At 50.1% G+C, this 19,616-nt stretch overlaps 9 protein-coding genes across 9 annotated transcripts; 4 read left to right on the plus strand and 5 right to left on the minus strand.

Annotated features, from left to right (window-relative positions):
- Window positions 1-133: 133 nt before the first annotated feature.
- On the plus strand, window positions 134-1,896 carry N7509_005568 (Amino acid transporter transmembrane; the record flags this gene model as incomplete). The annotated part of the gene is made up of 7 exons (XM_056630205.1): window positions 134-315; window positions 386-804; window positions 878-1,018; window positions 1,079-1,293; window positions 1,351-1,548; window positions 1,612-1,755; window positions 1,813-1,896. 7 exons carry the CDS (start codon window positions 134-136, stop codon window positions 1,894-1,896), a joined length of 1,383 nt encoding a protein of 460 aa, XP_056489507.1.
- Window positions 1,897-2,595: 699 nt separating this feature from the next.
- N7509_005569 (uncharacterized protein) lies at window positions 2,596-2,835 on the minus strand (the record flags this gene model as incomplete). The annotated part of the gene is made up of 1 exon (XM_056630206.1): window positions 2,596-2,835. One exon carries the CDS (start codon window positions 2,833-2,835, stop codon window positions 2,596-2,598), a length of 240 nt encoding a protein of 79 aa, XP_056489508.1.
- Window positions 2,836-3,976: 1,141 nt separating this feature from the next.
- N7509_005570 (biotin--[acetyl-CoA-carboxylase] ligase BPL1) lies at window positions 3,977-6,231 on the minus strand (the record flags this gene model as incomplete). Its single annotated transcript, XM_056630207.1, has 5 exons — window positions 3,977-4,485; window positions 4,539-4,810; window positions 4,861-4,881; window positions 4,931-5,410; window positions 5,468-6,231. The coding sequence occupies 5 exons, from the start codon at window positions 6,229-6,231 to the stop codon at window positions 3,977-3,979; spliced, it is 2,046 nt and encodes a 681-aa protein (XP_056489509.1).
- A 130-nt stretch (window positions 6,232-6,361) lies between these two features.
- On the plus strand, window positions 6,362-6,859 carry N7509_005571 (uncharacterized protein; the record flags this gene model as incomplete). The annotated part of the gene is made up of 4 exons (XM_056630208.1): window positions 6,362-6,423; window positions 6,483-6,514; window positions 6,580-6,644; window positions 6,791-6,859. 4 exons carry the CDS (start codon window positions 6,362-6,364, stop codon window positions 6,857-6,859), a joined length of 228 nt encoding a protein of 75 aa, XP_056489510.1.
- Window positions 6,860-7,105: 246 nt separating this feature from the next.
- Window positions 7,106-8,045, plus strand: N7509_005572 (putative mitochondrial genome maintenance protein Mgm101; the record flags this gene model as incomplete). Its single annotated transcript, XM_056630209.1, has 2 exons — window positions 7,106-7,698; window positions 7,775-8,045. The coding sequence occupies 2 exons, from the start codon at window positions 7,106-7,108 to the stop codon at window positions 8,043-8,045; spliced, it is 864 nt and encodes a 287-aa protein (XP_056489511.1).
- A 614-nt stretch (window positions 8,046-8,659) lies between these two features.
- N7509_005573 (serine/threonine protein kinase) lies at window positions 8,660-11,633 on the minus strand (the record flags this gene model as incomplete). Its single annotated transcript, XM_056630210.1, has 2 exons — window positions 8,660-10,894; window positions 10,962-11,633. The coding sequence occupies 2 exons, from the start codon at window positions 11,631-11,633 to the stop codon at window positions 8,660-8,662; spliced, it is 2,907 nt and encodes a 968-aa protein (XP_056489512.1).
- Window positions 11,634-12,453: 820 nt separating this feature from the next.
- On the plus strand, window positions 12,454-12,745 carry N7509_005574 (uncharacterized protein; the record flags this gene model as incomplete). Its single annotated transcript, XM_056630211.1, has 2 exons — window positions 12,454-12,604; window positions 12,690-12,745. The coding sequence occupies 2 exons, from the start codon at window positions 12,454-12,456 to the stop codon at window positions 12,743-12,745; spliced, it is 207 nt and encodes a 68-aa protein (XP_056489513.1).
- A 1,512-nt stretch (window positions 12,746-14,257) lies between these two features.
- Window positions 14,258-15,523, minus strand: N7509_005575 (phytanoyl-CoA dioxygenase family protein; the record flags this gene model as incomplete). The annotated part of the gene is made up of 1 exon (XM_056630212.1): window positions 14,258-15,523. One exon carries the CDS (start codon window positions 15,521-15,523, stop codon window positions 14,258-14,260), a length of 1,266 nt encoding a protein of 421 aa, XP_056489514.1.
- An 816-nt stretch (window positions 15,524-16,339) lies between these two features.
- N7509_005576 (uncharacterized protein) lies at window positions 16,340-18,456 on the minus strand (the record flags this gene model as incomplete). The annotated part of the gene is made up of 4 exons (XM_056630213.1): window positions 16,340-17,184; window positions 17,249-17,828; window positions 17,896-18,217; window positions 18,380-18,456. The coding sequence occupies 4 exons, from the start codon at window positions 18,454-18,456 to the stop codon at window positions 16,340-16,342; spliced, it is 1,824 nt and encodes a 607-aa protein (XP_056489515.1).
- Window positions 18,457-19,616: the final 1,160 nt, after the last annotated feature.

Below are 19,616 nucleotides of genomic sequence, written 5' to 3' on the forward strand. Positions count from 1 at the left end.
CTTCTGTGTGATTTATTCTATACTTTCATTTCGCCTTCACCCTTGCTACTTTTGCGTTGGCAACATAGCATTTTCTGGTCCTTGGTTTGAGCAACAATTTTTTGTTTCCTGATCCTTCGAGTGAAACATGAAGATGACGACCACAACGAGGCCTCAGATTGTGGATATTGAGCCCACCAACATCGACACAAATCAGGCATGGGCTAATCCTGACGCTTTCGATGCCGAAAAGAAGCCCGACCCTACACCGCAACGACAAGATGCATTCGGTGATGAGGAAAATGCAGAGGTTAAGTACAAAGTCTTAAAGTGGTGGTATGTTATTGTCGAGCCTTTCTGGGATCCGATCGATTTTCAACGGCTAATTCCTGATCGTATAATCCAGGCAAGGTGGCCTGCTCATGGTGTCAGAAACTATCTCCCTGGGCATATTATCTCTTCCAGCTGCTGTGGCAGGTATGGGCCTTGCTCCAGCTCTTGTTGTGCTTATTGGCATGGGCCTTCTAGCAACATATACCGGATATCTTATTGGGAAATTCAAGGAGAGACATCCTCACATTTCTAGCATGGCCGATGCAGGCGAGGTCTTGATGGGCCGCTTTGGATATGAGTTATTTGGAACTGCCCAGCTGCTCTTCCTCGTATTTATCATGGCCAGCCACATTCTCACATTTACCGTGGCACTCAATACAATCACAAACCATGCAACTTGCTCAATTGTTTTTGGTATTGTGGGAATGATCATTTCCTGTATTTTGTCCTTGCCACGAACACTGGAAAAAGTTTCGTGGTTTTCACTTGTTTGTGAGCTTTCTCCCTTTACTGTCTCATTTCCCATCGTCATGAATAGGTGTGGCTAATTCTCGTACCTTTGTAGCTTTCGTTAGCATTTTCTCGGCCGTTATGATTTGCATGGTTGCCGTGGGTATTCAGAATCCTGAAGCAATCGTCCATCCCACAGTAGAGACAAACCTGGTCACCGGTTTCACAGCCGCGGCTAATATTGCTTTCTCTTACGGTAATGTCCTATCTTTGCAACAAAAAATACTTTTCTAGAGCCACTTCTAATATCAAACAGTCAGCCACAATACTTTTTTCACCTTTATCGCCGAACTCAAAGATCCTAAGGACTTTCCCAAAGCTCTCGCCCTTCTACAAACCGTGGATATGACTCTTTATATCGTTGCAGCAGTTGTGATATACCGATTTGCAGGTGCCGACGTCACATCTCCAGCACTAGGCTCAGCTGGTCCTTTGATCTCTCGGATAGCATATGGTGTTGCCCTTCCTACGGTAAGTTTTATTGCATACTACATTTTCTTGGCGATGCTTTACTAAATCCTTGTTTAGATTGTCATAGCAGGTGTTATAAATAGTCACGTAGCGGCCAAGTCAATCTATATCCGTCTGTTTGCGGGCACCGACCGCATGCACAAGCGAGACTTCGCAGCTGTTGGCTCTTGGGTTGGCATTGCCGCGGTGCTTTGGCTGGTTGCTTGGGTTATTGCGGAAGCAATTCCTGTTTTTAACAACCTTTTAAGCCTGATTGTTAGTTCTCAATTTCCTGGTATATATATATATTTTTACTTCCACTGCTGACGCCTGAAACAGACTGCGCTTTTCGGTAGTTGGTTTACCTTCGGGTTTACTGGCATCTTTGGCTTGCATATGGACCAAGGTTTATGGTTTGCTTCTCCTAAGAAGACTATTCATACTCTACTCAACTTCTTTGCTATCTCTGTTGGAGTTGTTCTGGTGAGTTCTCCTCGGTAGTAAATTTCTGTGATAGCCCACTGACAATATTTTTTATAGTGCGTTCTTGGCCTTTATAGCTCTGGTAAAGCCATCCACGACAACCCCGGGAGTGCCAGTTTTTCCTGCGCCAACAATGCGTAATCAAATAGCAGCCTGAGAAAATAAGATGTATATAGATATCACTGAAGTAGATGTATATAGATGGGGGATTGTTTTTCATGGAACCTTCAAGTTGGAATGTTATAGGTTTGGCGCCAGGATATACCTTACCCACGTAGGCCCAACCACTGCATCTACCCGTCCACTAGGTGAGGCTTTTACTAGTAGTATTTATCTAGTACTTTTGGAAAGTCAACATGATATTAGCTAAGATCACCACCTGACGACTCGGACTCTCTGACCCACTTCAACCACAAAGGGGTGCTCAACGTTTCTGTAGGTGGATCCCTTCGTCCAAAAAGTGCAAGCCCAACATGCACTTGATTAAACTTATGCCAACGGGTATGTACGGAGTACGCTTCTCTCTAATGGGTGTTACAGACCGACACTGCAACATATTCCACGGAATCAAGAATATCTGCTCCATACTTCATACTTGAAACCTCATTGCGGATTGAATAAGATATGATTTTTGTACAAAGCTGTAGAGAAAAGGCAGGCAAATATTTGACATGAATTCGAACAGACTTCACCCATTATCGACCATTCCTTTTTCATTCCCAACCCGCATATTCACCGGGTGTATTCCCGGATAGAGAAGCAAAATTGCTCTCCAAGCCTTTTCATAATTGAAATCCCGTATTAAAGTCGAGAAAGGCATGTATTTTAGCCCCTTTGGACTTATTTCTGGCCCTTGCAGGCAGCGTTGTCAGCAGCGCACTGAGCCTCGTTGGGGTCACCGGAGCTGCGGCAGGTGTCAAAGGCGTCGGAGCAGCAGGCAGCGTGCTCGGCAGCACACTGGGCCTCGTTGGGGTCGCCAGAGCTGCGGCAGGTGTCGAACTTGTTCTGGCACTGGGTGTTGGTGGTAGCCAGAGCGAGGGCGGCGAAGGCCAGGGTGAAGAGGGCGGTGATGCGGACCATTTTGGCTGAGTTGTGGAAGTGTTTGAGAGGACTTGAAGAGGGAGGAAGGATTGTTTGATTGATTGCTTCTCTTCACCGGGATAGAGTCCCCTTTTATATTCTCAGATATCCAGATTTTCCAATATGAGATACTACTCTGTGCTAAGCGGTCAGTTGAAGATACGTCGGTAAGTTGACCATGTGGACCGCCGGACTGTGGGGAGATCGTCCGAAACAGTGTCTTTGGAGAACAAGGCAGTCTAGCGGTGGGCGGCATGGTAGCTAGTCTGAGGAGATCATCTGAAACACTATCCATTGGAGGAATGGCTTGGACGGAAACAAGCTGAGCATTTAGAGATTTGGCTTGTGGGTCTACGCGGGACTAAATGTCTTGGTTCGAGATCCGCCGGGGAGACCCAGAAGAGTAACCGTCACAAACCCGGGGGCCTGGAAAGGTGAGCGTGGTTCGAAAACGAGTCGGGCAAAGGGTTTGGGATACAACATGCCTTGGATAGAAATTGACTACCGCAAAACTTACAAGGTGGGCGGAGGAAACAATCAATAATTCGGGTCCGGCTTGATTAACCACTAGTGACGATCAGCGCCCCTTTTTAGAACAGGCATTCGGAAGACATTCGGGACGGAAATTGTGGAGTTTTGGAACCACAGAGAAGCATTTTGGATTACTCGTATGGAGAACATCATATGACGACGCAAGTTGTCTGGCAGGGCGCGGTGAAGGAGAACTAAGCCTCGCTCTCAAAGACGCACGGGGTCCGGATACGGAGTACGGAGTGCAGTGTCAATAATATAGTGGATTGTGGGCCTTTTCGATACTTCATGGCCAGTGTTTTCACGAAAGCCCAATTTCGAGGAGGACTTGCAAACCCAAATTATCCTGTGGGAAAAGCCCACGGGGTACGTACCCGGTCATTGAGCTCCATTGGCCCTCAACGCACTTCAATGGTTAAACCTCGTGGATGCATACTAGTAGTAATATGCATATGCAATTCACTCGGTGTAACGTTGGAGGTTTATATGTATTTTAGCTCTATCCAGTGAACAAATATATACGGTCAAATAGTTGGTAAAACCTGGGCAATCAAAGGGAAATGTAAATCCCAACCACCCTGGGTAATTATCGCCGACAAGCGAGATATTTTCAGATCTTCCGTTTGACGAGGCCCTTGAAGAAGTCAAAGCTGTTACTGTCGCTCTGTAACTGCCAGACTCGTCCTGTTGGTCGGTCATTCCACCCCAGCTCCTCAGCAAGCAGCAAACCATAATCTCGGGTAATTCCCTGGATGCGGGCACGAGCACCGCCCTCCTCCTCAAGAGTGACAATCTGATGCATGTGGAGCCAGTCGTCGTAATACAGCTCCTCCATGCCACGGTCAAATCCAGTCCGGAGGAAGCGGGTATAGAGATCTTCGAAGGTTGTCAAAATGCGTGCAAGTAGTTTTTCGAGTGTGATAGGGCATGCAGCAGCAGCCCCAGGCGAGGCGTATTTGGCGGCGAGGGCCGTGAGTGCAGTGGTGGGAGAAGCATTTGTGGCGTTGAGGCCAATGCCAACAACAGAGATGTATTCGTTTGACATGAAGTGGGAGTTGACAAGTATGCCGCAAATTTTAGTGTACCGTTTCTGTTCGGGGTCCTCCGGGTCAAGGGCGTCTGCGAAGGTCATCAGAATTTGGAAAGGTAGGTGAGCAGAAGTCGACACTTACAAACGTCATTCGGCCACTTCATTTTGATGGGCAGCTTCTCATAGCCCTTGGCATAACTCTTGATACCTTTCACTACAGCCATGGCTGATAGATATTGGATGAACACTACAGGTGCAGATTGGATCTTTTCCATCGGATGCTTCACCACCGTCGAGAAAAGTAATGATCCAGCTGGAGAAATCCAAACATGGGACCCGCGTCCTCGTCCAGCAACTTGGACCGTCGCAGTGGCGGTGAATCCTTGTGGTAGAAGCCGCAGAAGTTTTGTGTTTCTAGAAATTGTTAACAACTCTCAAAAACAGATTATTGTCAAACCACTTACTTTTCGAGGATTGTGTTGGTGCTTGTCACAACCTCGCCATACATAAGGTTTGACCCGAATTCCGATGCACCTCCCGAGACTCGGACTGGTATTGGCGAAGGTTTGAGTAAAATGCATGGTGGTTGAAGTAAGGGTAAGCTTCGAAGATGGTAGCTCATCGTGAATCACGAGTCGCTTGGTAACGGTCTGGTAATCAACAATGCCGTCGCCATCAGTGGGGAGTGCCTCCTCCAGATCGCTCAGTTTCCATGCACCTGGACGCTCAATTCGGAATGTATCGTTCTCATCTTTCAGATATTCGTTGTCATTTTCGTTTGTTAGTGATGGGGCAAGCAATGACAATATTTCCAACGGCACATCGGCATCTAAGCCAGAAACGTGCAAGGATGACAGAGAAGGCACTGAGGTGTCTTGTGCAACTTGCAGGCCAAGCTTGAGCAGGCAAGCTTTCAGAAACTCCGTACGTTCCTTATCATCAGCAGCAATGGCATCCACGACATCTTTATAGTCAGACCCGCCTTCATTTGGATTGAGATTGACTGCGGCGAATCTAGAAAACAGGGTTAGTTAATGATACTTCATTGACGAGGATGATCTAGCCGCATACTCCGGGTGAGGTCCTGTCAAAATAGCCGCACCGTCCCCAACCTTGCAGTATACAACAGCAGCTGCGCCTTCTCCAGGGTCAACATTGAGCTTCTCGGAGTAATTGGCCAGCACCTCTACCCCTTGATCTTTGAACTTCGGCGCATCCACAAAGACTCCGCCTCCATTGTAGTATGATCTGAAATGGGTAGGCGCTGTGCCACCACTCAATGCCTCCTTTGAAACATCCAGTCCAGCCGCCCTGGCACCATTTTCACTATGATAAACGAAACCCGGAAACGCCCCGCCACGACAAGTGCCAGGGTAAAATGCCAATTCACGCTCTCCAATGACCTCCATTGTCTTATCCCCGACCTCGAACTCGCACTTTTTGCAACCATAGTAGCCACCCGCGCACAATCCCAAGTAGTGGCCCCCGCGACGCACGAACTGTGTGATGCGCCGGTTCCCCGCACCATTAAGCGTGCGGCCGTATCCTAGATCTGCGCCACCGGGGATCACCAAGAGAGCGCAGGTTGCTGTCCATGGCTCGTTGAGAAGCATGTCCCCCGTGACTGGAGTGACAGCATAGTGGGAAGCGAGTAAGCGGCGTAGGGTGTAGACGCAGTGACGGACTGAGTCAACGGTCGTTCCGGTTCCTATTGTACCGCTGTCGGTGAGCAAGCGGCTGAGTTGATGGGCTGAGTAATTGAGCGCACCGGAATAGACCAAGACATTCAGTCTCTTAGCAGTCAGATTGGCATTATTGCCTGTTGGCGCGGCCATTGTTGATTGCGATGATTGTTGGGAATTGGAGAATCGCGGGCTCGGACGATAAGATAGCCATGGGGATCTCCGATGCCAACCGCCTTGCGGACTGAGATTCCCCATCTTCCACCTTCTCATACTTCCAACCATGTCAAACAACGCAGAGCAACCTCATACCGAAGCGGTGGATGACGATGAGCCCGATGAATGGTAACTGACTTCCCAATGGTCTGTCGCGCGGCGGAATGGTGCTTACCACGCAACAACAGGGACAAGCGCATCTTCAGCACTGGCTGTCACGGTGAGTTTTTTAAGCATTCAACTTGGTCTATGAATCATACCCTGACTGAGGCTTTGTGAGAATAGCCGAACAAGATAAGATGAATGACTGCTACTTTGCCAAGAAGGATTGGCGTGAGTGCAAAGAAGAGGTGAGCTAAAACCCGTCATATAAGGCCTTTTATGGCCTCTTCTATACTACTTGATATGCTCCCACCTGGGCCAGCTGCTATCCCCTCTATTTACATCATTTACATCTCCTCGTTTATACATCATCCATTACTAACATTGACTGCAGATGGAAGCTTTCCGCGAATGCTGGAAGCAGAATGGCAACGACCAGCGAACGGAGACCAAAGACGCATGATATGCAACAAATGGCACCCAGATCTGTCTATTTATGAACCACTTTATCTAGCGCACGCAATGTACAATACCATCTCATCTCCCAGATTGTCTACGCCCACTTGTACCAGTAGGAGCAGCCACTTTCACGCCTTCATGCAGTCATCACGTGATCAACCGATATCAGTCAACAGCGCCGGGGCAGCTCCATCACTGCATCCCACTGCTCACCAACCTCTAAGAACTCCCCACCCCACATCAGCCCACCATGTCAGCTCTACGTTGCCGTCCCTGGCGGGCATTGGAGTCTCTCCAGCATGTGACACCCTCATCGCGAACAAGCATCACCTCGCACCAACTCCGCAACCAAATGACCGCGCGCGCAATTAGCTCCAGCGCACCCCGAGTCCAGAACAGCTCCAACAACACCACCACAACCACCACGCCCCGATCAACCACGACCTCAACCTCGCAGCCCTCTTCCCAAGCTCCCCTTCCTCCCCGATTCACCGCGCCAACCCCCAACAAACCTACAACGGATAACATCTCGAAAAGCGGACTCTCGGACAAACCCCTCGAGCTCGAGTCCGCACCAGAAGAGAAGATAGACTGGACCCGCTCCTTCCACGGTCTATCCGCCGAACCATTCCCCAAAGAAGCAGCCGACATCCTCCTCGCCGAGACAGACCCCGAAGAAGTCGAGATCAAGCCCGATGGAATCCTCTACCTCCCCGAAATCAAGTACCGACGCATTCTAAACCGCGCCTTTGGACCCGGTGGCTGGGGTCTTGTACCGCGGAGCGAGAGTATCGTTACACCTAGGACAGTGACGAGAGAATACGCTCTTGTCTGTAATGGACGGTAAGCAATAAGCAATAAGCAATTAAGCCGAGATGTCCCTACCGTACATGGTAAGCTAACGAATGAATGATGTTAGCCTCGTCTCCGTTGCTCGCGGCGAACAAGACTATTTCTCACCTGATGGTATTCCCACCGCGACAGAGGGCTGTCGATCCAATGCCCTTGTGCGCTGCTGTAAGGATCTCGGCATTGCTAGCGAACTCTGGGATCCGCGGTGGATCCGCAAGTACAAGGCGCAGCATGTGCGGGAGGTTTTCGTTGAGCACATTGTTAACAAGAAGAAGTCGAAGATTTGGATTAGGAAGGGTGATCCTGTCTCGTATCCTTGGAAGGAGTCTGGTAAATAGAAAGACCAGAGGGATATATACCGACTGCCCCAGGGTAAAGTCTGACTCGGATCTTTCGTTTACTTGCGGGGACTTGATGGCCCCTTTTCCTCTCTAGAGATTTGGTTTTCTTTTCAAGTTCAAGCCTTTCGTGTATTATATTGTGATTATATGAGTGAAATAAGATGCCCTACTTCAATCTGCAGTATAGTATGCTAGCAAATCTTAATTTGGGAGAACAAGGTACTACAAGTAACTACGCCAGTGCTGTGCAAAGCTCGAGGCGAAGGAGCAGTTACTACTACCTAGGTAGTAGCTATCATGATGCTTTCCATAAAGCGTGACTACTTGGCCGCCTCGAGGCGGGGTTCAAGTTATTTATCTACTACGCTACAAAGTTACTTCTGTGGAGAGGAGCAAAATGAAGAATCATCAGCCCTGTTAAGGGCTTGTATTGAGATCAATATCTAGATCAAGCAGCGCATGGCTCATATCATACAATAAACCGGGGAAATTTTGGCACGGGAAAAAAAGAACAGCCCATGCGAGAGAGAAAATGAAAAGAAAAGAAAAGAAGAGAGAGAGAGAGAGAGAGAGAAAGAAAAGAGTCAGAAAAATCGCTATGAATGACTACCTCACGCCTCATGCTCTCCACGAGACTTATCCTGCTTACCGCGTCTCATCCTCTCAATGAGCGAGTTACGACGTGCAGGATCAGTCTCGCCAGGATGAGGCGAGTAAACGGATGGCGGCGAGACAGGATCATATCGGTCCATCTCATAATGCTGGCTAGGAGGCCGCTCATGCGCGTACTGCTCGGAGCTCACGCCACGGATGGAGACGGGGTCGAAGGGGTTCTCCTGGGTGTTGTAGTAGGTTGAGGTGTACTCCGGAGAACCGATGATGTTGCTATGCTGAGGCTCGTAACGGGCGCTGCCACGGGAACCTGGGGGCGCGGGAGCTCCGAGGATGGGAACTTCGCTAGTTGACGGGGTCATGCCTGCGCGGACGGGGGAGAGAGGGCGAGGAACATCGCCGTCTTCACCGTGGTAGGAGACGTGGGTGCCAGCCTTGCGGTGGCCCGTGGAGAGGCCGCGTTGCATGGTGTTACCTTCCTTGACGCTCAGAGACTGGCTTTGGTTGGAAGCGTTTGTCGCTGTGCGGTAGAGGCCTGCATTGGCATGAAGGCCGTCGTCACGGGCGATATCGACGGCTGGGGAACGAAGGTTGAGGCGATCGGCGATGGCGGCTTCGCTGGCTTGAGACCCACGCTTGGTGACGGTGCCGGAAGATCGCTTCTGGTCGAAGCCGGATGTTTGAGCGGTGTTCGGAGACAGGGTCTCGCCAGCGGCGAAACCGGCAGCAGGAGCTAATCCTGCGTCCTGGCCGGACTTGCGGTTACCAGTGTTGGAGGCGGCATCGTCGTCACCCTTATCCTCGCCGTCTTCCTTGGCTTCTTCTTCGATGGCGACGCCAGGGGCGCGAACAGGGATCTTGCGGACTGCAAGAACCAGAGCACACATGAACTTAGAGCGGCGGGCACTACGGACAGTTTCGTTGGACCAGTTTGACTTGTGGCGAATATCGACGCGCAGCTCGAGCTTATCCATGTCACCGACACCAACAACCTCGATATCAATGTCAGGCTGGAAGTCACGGCAGTTGTCCTTGTCACGGACGAAGGTTTCCATCTCCTCGCGAAGGAACTGGACATCGGCAAAGGAAGTATCGAATGCAACAGGCACAGTGAGTTGTTCATGCATGGCATTGGCACGAGTGAAGTTGTCCACCCACAGACTGTTAAGAATGTTGTTGGGCACCTGGGTGATACGGTGGTCGGTCACACTGCGGAGGACACTGAAAAGAAGCGAGATGCGCTCAACAACGAAGGGCTTGTCGCTAACTTCAATACGATCACCAATGTCGAAAGGATGCTTGACAAACAAGAAAATGCAGGATCCCAGGACCTCCTGTGCGGTGGTCGCGAAAACGAAACTCAGGGAGAGCAGCGAGGTAGCACCAGCGGCGATAACTGTCCCGAAACCAGTGGTAACGAAAGAGATGAAGACCAGAATACCAACAACGGAAGCAACAGTGAGGAGCAAGTTGTCAAGGACACGAATGGCCTGGTCGACATCGTGCATGCTGTTGTTTAGAGATTTGCGGTTACGGCCGAACTCGGTGATGGTCAGGATCATTTCGTCCAAGCTGATGTCTCCATTTCCATCCTTATCCAGAGCGTTGAAGCACTCCTCGGCTTCAGCCTCGTGGTCACTTCCTAGAACCTCAATGAGATCATCAATGTACAAAGCATCACGGCCCTCGACGACGAAAGACATCCAGATGCGACGAGCCAGCGCCGCAGCACAACGCTTACGCTCAACAGCCTGAACAACAATGGAGTGAGTGGCAGTTGGGTTGAACACCTTTTTGCCAGTAAGTTCAGAGGCGACATTTCCAAAGGCGGTAGTAACCTTATCACCAACACGGCCAACGTTGTGACCGACTTGACGACCGACCTCGCGAATCATACGCAACGGCATCACCGAACTCCGCTTCTTTTGATCCTTGGAGTCTTGGGCAAGCAGCGAGTCAAAGATCAAATCATCCTCGTCGCGGAACTCGGGGCAGTAGACCGGGAACATGTTGCGGGAGGCTTCGAACAAGAGACCGACCAGGTAAAGGTTGTGCTTGGATTGCTTGATCTTGGCATCGAATTGCTTGCGGTGGTAACTGATCGAAATGAGTTGAACAAGGGCCTTCTCAGCGAGGAAGATCAGACTGCAAACGAGTAGAGCGAACAGGATGTTCTTGACACTCTTCTCCCAGGATGAGACATCGCTGTTATTGTCTGCACCATATCGCATAATCTGAGGTGGCAATAAGGTTAGTTACTGTCTTTAGGCCACCCATGAAGTTTAAGGAGTCAATACATACCGGTAGAAACGTGACGAGCGAGATCACACACCAAAGCACAATAGTAATTGGGGTTTCCAGAGCACGCAGGATGAGAGCATACTTGCGCGTACCCGAGCTAACAAAACCACACAGAGTCTGGAAGACATAAGGAATGAACTTGGCAAAGATCTTGCAACCCCACAAGCTGACCCAGACAACCTCAATCCAAGTAAAGAACCAGTAGATATGAACGCCGCCAATGTAAGCGTCCTGCGCAACAGTGGCTCCGACAATAATGGGAATCGCAATGAGAACACCGATAGGGAAAACATAGATCATATAACGAGTGATGATCGAGAAATTGTAAATGGCCTGGTAGATGCGGCCTAAACGATTGACTTTGCCATCCTCCGGGGAGTCGGCAGGCTTATGAGAGGCATCATTGATATCCGTATCGACGCGACGGCGACGACCAGGGCCACTGCCATATGGCAAACCACCCTTCTCACTATCACCGGGCTGCTCAACAGCCTCGGCATTGGACTTCCATTTGTGAATGCCGTTTTGGCCTCTGGACGGAGTGTCCGTGAGGGGGATATCAATGGTCGCGTCGTTGGGGTTCGTCATCCCGTCGTGTGGGAGGTGGTCGGGGATCTGTTCAAACCGGTGTGTCGACAGGCGATTTGCCGCGATGCCTAGCTTGTTCCTCATCTCGGAGAGTCCCGAAGAGGGGGGGGCCAAACCCTTTTATGGTTCTTTGTAGATCGATGCTAAAGCTGGTTGGTCCGATTCGGGTGTGCTAAGGTGGAGTAGGTGAAAAAAAATTACAACGAGTCGCGTATGGCCGATGACTTGTTCGCTGGGTCCTTTGCGTGTGGCCCCCTCACGCACACGCGCGGTCAGGCTCCAAGTACTCCGTACAAGTATGTACAAGCAGTAGGCGAGACACTTCCGAGCGCCGTTTGCTGCGAGTTTCGCTTGGCTTTGAACCCCGGACCAGTGATGGTGGTTGTTCGGGAGTCGATCTTCCACACTTTGACCAAGTTGAAGCAAGTGTCGAGTGTGGAGAGGAGAGTGATCGTCGAGAAAGAACGGGGGACTGACAGTGACAATGTCTTTGCGCGCGGAGAATTGGTATTTTTCTTTCCTTTCAAATCGAATTGGATGGAACGAAAAAGAGAGAAAGGATGGTAAACAGCAGGACCGCGGGCGTGTTTCACCATTGTTGGGGGGCAAAGGCGCAAAAATGTGAGACAGCCATTCCTCACCGTGGCCCACTGACAGCCGCATTCCAATGTGTTCATGATTTAGTACATAGCAGCAATACACAATTGGCGTTGCTATTTCTGTTCTGCAATGCTACCATAGATACTACTCTGTATACACACTCTCTTCCCCTTTCCCCTCTCTCTTACAGTTCATACCCCTGACCAGGTCATAGCCAGATTCACCAATGGCTCCAACTCCCGTCCTTTCAAGATCATTTCTCGCCACCCCCTAGTGATTCCGGTGGTGCAGCTTCTCTGACACCATGGATGCAGGTCCACCAACCCCACCGGGCGTTCAAAGTGATGCACCAATTGTAAGCCACGATCTTCCCGGTCGTTCCAATGCCAGGGGTCCAAGCAGTTCGACCCAGCCTTACACCACTGTGTGCTGTGCAGTACCCTACGAGTACATATGTAAGTAATTGGTATTTCCGTTAGATCGACCCAATTGATTGGTTCAAACCCTTGTCCGTTATTCTCCCGATCGGCCTCCCCTCAGCTCCGTCCAGCCCGCTCATGCTCATGCTTGTGATTCTGGTGATTCTGGTGTGGTGATGATTCTAGGCGTAGCCATGAGTCACGTGTCCCAATCTCCCGTGGATGGAAATTCCTAATAAGATAAAACATAAAACATCAAATAGGATACTACATTCCTTCCTTCAGCCCGTCACGGGAAGTATCAGTGGGTCTATCAATCATATCAGTGGACTAGCTTTGGTCTATGGCGGCTCTAGACCTGACTCTGCCGTGATGTGGGAGCAGATATTATTAGGAAATCTTCAACACTTATTCCGTACAAGGCTACCATATTCAAAAGAAACGCGAACCTAATATAACCCAATTTCCAGGTCGAAGCACGCAAATAAATCCGAGTCATCCTGGATTTCTCCAATCCTTCGTAAAGAAGCCGCAAGCGACTGTAATCATACTTACTCTTCGAAAGGAAGCCAGCACTGAATCAAATTGAGAAAAAGGAAAGAAAAAAAATACAGGTTCGAAAATTCAGACCGGCCGTGAAAATCACTGGCAATCGATCCCATGCTCGAACAAAAATGAATGCGGGGATTCTTTCTCGGGAATTCAGGACAACTGTTAGCTCTAGCTTTAGCTTTTCTTGCTCAACGGCGTTTTACATTCGGTATTACTTGCATGATACTCAATCCAGTGGAACTCGGGTGGGTGGTGGAACTTTTGGCATGTTACTGCAAGCTCCTTTCAATGCAAGGTCAATACCGATGGTGATTTTGTTTGTACGAGTAGATAAACTAACTGTCAATAACGAGAAAAAAACAGCTTTTGCAAGGAGATTCATGATATCTACTTACCATCTTGCAATCACTCTGATCGAGGCCATACAAGGGAGGCTTTATGCGTTGTCTTGTTTTTACTTGAGCCCATGTGTATACAATTGAACCGGGCTCCAAGGCTACAATAAATAGCCAGAGGAGTTGTATCAAGATACCTGGAGTTAATTGCGAGAAGAGGTAAGATGTGAGCGGGGGTATAGAGAGATACGAGTAGAGAAGGAGGGAGAGTGTGTATGTTGTATTGTAATAATGGTTATATACTGTAATTTCACAAGCATTTCCGATAAATTACATTCTGCCATCAAAGGTCCGGCGAAATTACTTGAGTTTTCCTTTTTTTTGCCAGAATTAAGGGTAGCTCTCACCGTCTGTAATTTTAGAACGTATTATTACCCGTCCAGGACCCGTTTTTATTTCAACCCTACTTTATTTCCATCTATAAGACATGATGTTACCCATACTGGCCAATCTTGTTGACCTTTTTGTTAAAAAAAGGGACTTGGAGGCTACAGGTATTTAGAATTCAATTACTGAGCATGAGATCGATCGATCGATACTTAACTACCGAAGCAAACCTGCTGCTAGTAGTAGTAGCTTGAAAAACTGTACGAAGTCAGTGTTGATTTGAAGGCGCCATGTATGTATGCTACCCAACTTGAAGTACTATGCTATTTACATCAGACTGAACCACTCCGAGTGGAATTCCACTGGCATGGAATTAAATCTCTTCAAGCCCTGGATATTCCTCCCAACCTATACCTCAAGGCTGCGAATCCAAACGCATCTGCCGCAACGTACCAACAACCTTCTCACGACCCCAACCCTCCACCAACGCCCGCATAACAATATCCTGCTCACTCTCCGGCGCCATTCCACTCGGAGCAGGCGGCCTACGATCCAAATTCGTCGGAAAGGGATACCCCTCCGCAACAGCCTGAATAAAAGCCCTAACCTCCCTGGCCCCCTGCGAAAATTTCCCAGGATCCAAATCCCCATCCGCAAAGGTCTTCCCAGCACCCTGATACCTCTTCACCAAAACCTCCCAGCAAGCCTCAATCAACGGAACAGCATCAACCATCTCCATAGCCTTCCCAAAAGCACTACTAACCTGCAACAAATTCGCGACGCGTCGGAAGCCCCCACCCCCAGGACTTCCATCCATAACATTCGCGCCCGCCGCGTGGAACAGCGCAGGATTAAAGAAAACCCCATCACCCAAAGAAAGCGGCAAAGCAACGTACTTTTCCTGAAAAAAGGCACGAAATTCAGGTCTTCGCCAAGCCAAATAGCCCGGCGCATAAGTCTGACTAAAAGGTAAGAAGCGCGTAGGACCAGACTCAACCGGCATCTCACTATGCGCAACGGCACCCTGCAGCGTAAGGAATTGCGAAGTCAATTGCGTCGGAACAGGGAACGAGAGGCAAGTATCCGTTTCCTGAAACCCGAGGTGATAATCGCGGTGACTCTCCTGCGCCGCACCACCGGGGTGAACAGCATTAACCTGTGCCGTGACACGATAGCCCGGGCCGAGCCATGCGCTGCAGACAGCCGCCAGCCATGGGTTTGAGTAGTACTCGACGAACGAGGCCGGATCTTCGAGCGCGTGTTTTGAAAATGCGTTCCAGATTCGATCGTTTGTGCCGCCTGCTGCGAAGTGGTCGCCCTGGGTTGTGTTGGATTCGCGCTCTTTGGCAATTATGCTGTTGAAGGCGGTGTTTGTGGATGATAGGATTGATGCGTATCGGGTTGGAGTGTACATGCCCCGCAGTACGAAGATGCCCGGGCCAGTGTGTAAGATGTGGTGCCATTCATCTTGCAGGTTGGAGATGGAGGTTGCTGTTATGGGGTGTTGTTGTTGGTCGGCCTCTAGTGCGGCGAGGTCGTAGATGGGTACGTTTTGCTCGACGGTTTCCGCGAGGGGGTAGGTGGTTTTGTCGACTGCGCGGGTGCAGATCGCCTTGAACTCGTCGAGGTTTACTGATTCGGGCTGGTATAGCCGTGAGGGGATTGATGTGTGGCCATTCATGGCTGGTCGGTGTCTCGTGTCTATGTGTGAAAGGTTATTTGGGTATGATCAGCCCTGTAGACAATCGGACCTTTCGCCGGGCTGGTCTTTTAAAGTAGCAAATTGCGGGCGGAATTCAATCTCCATTGCAGCCCCCGCATTTTCCATTTTCACTCCACTGAACCAGCAGACCCGCATTTTGGTTATACATCGGGTATTAAATTCCGGTTGGTCAAGAATCGAAAATTACACTGACCGGTGGTAGGTGGTAACAGATGTAGATGCGCAGGAATTAGATCTAATTGTTGGGTATCTCAGCGATCAAGCAGTAAAATACAGTAGTCTACCACGAGTCACTGGAAAGCAAGGTGCACAGTAGAGGAGAGGAATAGGAACAACCCAAGGCAAAAATGTAATGGAATCAAATCAAATCAAATCAAATCAAACCAAGCAAAGTAAAGCAAAGCAAAAACCAAAGTAAAACAGAGACAAATGACATCAAATCAAATCCCAGATCCATTCCCAGACGCCCGACAAAAAGGATAAAGTCTGTACAGACTTCAAAGGTAGAAAAGCTGATAATATTAACGAAGACCGTCCCTTCATGCATATAGTGAGAGATGGTGTAAAATGTGCTCAAAGTGATCGCCGTGTGATTCGTGCCTCATGCATCGTAATGAAACCCCAGAACCGTGCTTGTCCAGAGGTGCAGATCTATGTTAGGAACCAGAGGTCTTTTTAAAACAGCCTTGCGTAGAAGACCCAAAGAGAAAAGGAAATTCGTCACGTCAGGAGGAAACAGTGCCACCCCATAGTCTCACTCCACCGGTAGACACATCACGCATTCATCATGACTGCGCCAAGGTCCGAGGTGAGGACAGCATCAGACGTGGTGGGCTCATCCACTTGAGTCGGTTCGCTCAGGACGAGTTGATTCTCGGACATCGTCTCCACTAGCGCGCTCGGACGTCCTGTCACGGTAAATAGAACTTTAAATAGGAATGGCTGCGCCGGGCTATCGCTATCGAGAGACTGGGGTTGATGGCGAGTGTGAGTGAGTAGGACCCGGATCAGTTCGCGCACCGCAGTGTCTGTGGATGGATCATCGATTCGGTCGATGCCGTCGATGACGAGGACCAGCAAGGGTGGAAGGAAGTGGAGAAGGGTATCGACTAAGGATAAAGCTGCTTTCCAGCTGGAAAGAGTTCCATCCAGCAATCGAAACCGTTCGGCGCTGAGATCCAACAATGCGTCGCTGTCCACCACCGTCGGAAGGGTATCTATCAATTGTCGGATCAAGCTATAAGTGAGGGATATGAGTCCCTGTTGGTGTGAGGTCATCCCCTCGGCTTCATCTTGAGGGAGGGTGCAGAAGTGGGCGACAACCGGAAGAGATGCAAGACGGGCAAAAGATGCGTAGCAGGCTGATATTAATGCCACGGGACTGGGATAGGTTGTTGATTGAGATCCGCCCACTGCCAGGGCCTGGGACCTGGGACTCGTAGCCCATTTCTGTAGCGAGGTCACTACGCTACCCTCTGCGATAACTTCCACGTCAGAATCGAAGTCGGCGATTTGATCGTCACTATCGAAGAACTTTTGAAGCTCCTTGGAGGCACTTTGAAGTTCGAGTCGAGCAAGGCGTCGCTTAGAACCTCGAGACCATTCGAAGCCAGAGGTTACTAGAAAGATATTTGTCATTAGTGTGTGGCTCCCCCAACGTGATACAGTCTGATGTACACCTACCAAGATCTGGGGCAGCTGTGGTCAAGCAGACGATCCCACTATTCTGCTCGCTCACTGTGTGCAGTTGCTTGCTCACATTTCTCAACATCTGTGCTAACAACTGGCCCCTTTGTTGCTTGATCCGGGCTCGTTCTTCGGCATCTTGCTGGATCTCCCAGATTAACCGGCGGGTAATTGTATTCTGTGCAGCGATACGGCGCTCCGTCCCTTGACGACCGACTTGACTCATCTGCGAGTCTTCCCAGAGAGCCCGAGGGCTATAGGCCGCTTCCAAATCCTCGTCCACGTCCATATCGTCAGGTGATTCGGAGAGGGCTTTCGCCTGGCGCTGGATACAGTTGACCAAATGGTAGAACTCCGAGTAGGCATCTTGGTTGTGGCTCTTCAACAATTGGCAGGTAGACCTCCGCACATACCAGTCCATAAACTCGGTCAAAAAGAAAAATATCAGGGTATAAATTTTCGCGATGGCTTCAATCGTAAAAGGGGTGGCGGGGTCCTCGGGGACGTCCAGGGCATTGTGGATATTCAGGAGAGCCGTGAGCAGCCCCTCCATCACTCGAGGATAGTGCGACGATGCCTAAGGGGTGTATCGGGTTAGCAAGGGAGCTCTGGACGCAAGCACGCGACCGAACAATGAGACCTACCTTTAAGACCGACTGCAAAGCCCCAAAGAAGGTCGGGGCATAATGAAGGTTGGCGTCGGGTAGCCGAGCGAGGAAGGTCGCGTGGGTATTCAGGGTGGGGAGAAATTGATCGGAAAGGACCCTGGCCTGGCTATAGACCCTTTGTCGGGGACGAGCCTTCCAAAAGGACTGAAGAGATCGAACGAGGGCGTTGACATCGTCTACGGTCTGGGGGCGGTGTTCCCAGTCGACGCGATTGTCTGGTGATAAATGACGGATAAAGGACTTCCATGTTTGCGCGAGTTCATTGTGTTCAACGTCGAGGTCAGCGATAGTAGGGTACCTGTCGAAACCTTGTTAGATTGCCATGGGGAAAGGGAGAGTGGACTCGTTTCGTCTTCGTGGAGATAGGTAAGTACCGAACCACCCCCTCGAAACATGAAGAAACCCCCTTCTAGCCAGGGAAGAGAAGCGAAGACCAAAAAAAAAAATTCCAAGAACTTACGTTGAGATCGGCTTCCTGTCATAGCGTCGGTCCCAGCGCTGAGACGGGAGCTGGTCGGAAGACAACTCGGCGGGCATGGTGCGAGGCAATACGCCCCTTATAGGCCCGGGATGGAAGAAGGATTGCCAGCGGGCTCGCAAGACGAAGCAACTCAGGTCATGACCAGAAGGAGTGGATCGACCAGTTTGGTGGAGTGCCGATCGAAGGGGGGGGGGAAGAAAGGAAGTGAGGAAGATGAAAAAGGCCGGCGGGCGGGTGCAACCGCTCGTCGTTAGAACCGTACGAATGGGTGCGAATGACCCAGCCCAGAGCCACACACAGAGAGAGCGTGAGAGAGAGCCCAGCCAAAGGGCAAAGGCAAAGGCAAAGGCAAAGCGCCCAGTCTATTTCTGCTCTGCCCTTTTTCCCTTTTTCTTTCGTACGCCGGTCGATGAGAGCCTCGACCATCCCCCACTCGAGTCTCCACAAATCACAACGCGCGGTCTCACAGTGTAAAGGTACGGCTGGGCCTCGGGTGGCGGTGGCCGTTGCACAAGAGCATTAGCAAGCGGCAGTCTTTGGTTTGATCGAAATCAAAGGCTTTGACTTTGACGGCGGCCCGGTTTGGGATGATGGAGATGAAGATAAAGATGGAGCTGGAGCTGCAGATGCAGATGCAGATGAGGGATGCATCTAACAGATGGCAGATGGCAGATGGCAGATGGCAGCGGACGGTCCTTCGTTTCCTTTTAGCGCCGGAATGCGGATCCTGCGGGGAGAGAAAATGTGAATAGGGAGTAGGTCAGTGCATATCAGTGCATGTCAGGATCATGATCATGATCATGATCAGCGTGGAGTACGGAGTAGTAGTAGTACTACTGAGGTATGGGCGACGCCCAGTATGTAGGAAGCCCAGAATCGACGAGTCTAGTAAGAGTGGCGGTAGACTGAGTGCAGTGCATTGCAGTGCTTGGGTGACAGGGTCCAGTTGGTCTGTGGCTTGGTGGTGTGGGCTAAGATCATACGGGAGGTGCAGGATAGAAGTCTAGTATATAGTGTAGAGTACGGAGTATAGTATGGTATATTATAGAATAGTACGAGTATACTAGTACCATTACAGAGTGCAGAGTACCCTCTAGTTCTATCACCATATCTGTGTCCAATACCCCATCTCCCATCTCTGCACTCCCCAACTCATCAAGCAAGTAGCCCGAGCGCTCGGACGGGTGGAGCCCCGGTTTCGCAGTTGCCGATCGGA

This window comes from Penicillium cosmopolitanum (assembly GCF_028827165.1).
Source record: "Penicillium cosmopolitanum strain IBT 29677 chromosome Unknown utg000006l:49.0-5199605.0:1.0-5204138.0, whole genome shotgun sequence".
Lineage (NCBI taxonomy): Eukaryota > Fungi > Ascomycota > Eurotiomycetes > Eurotiales > Aspergillaceae > Penicillium > Penicillium cosmopolitanum.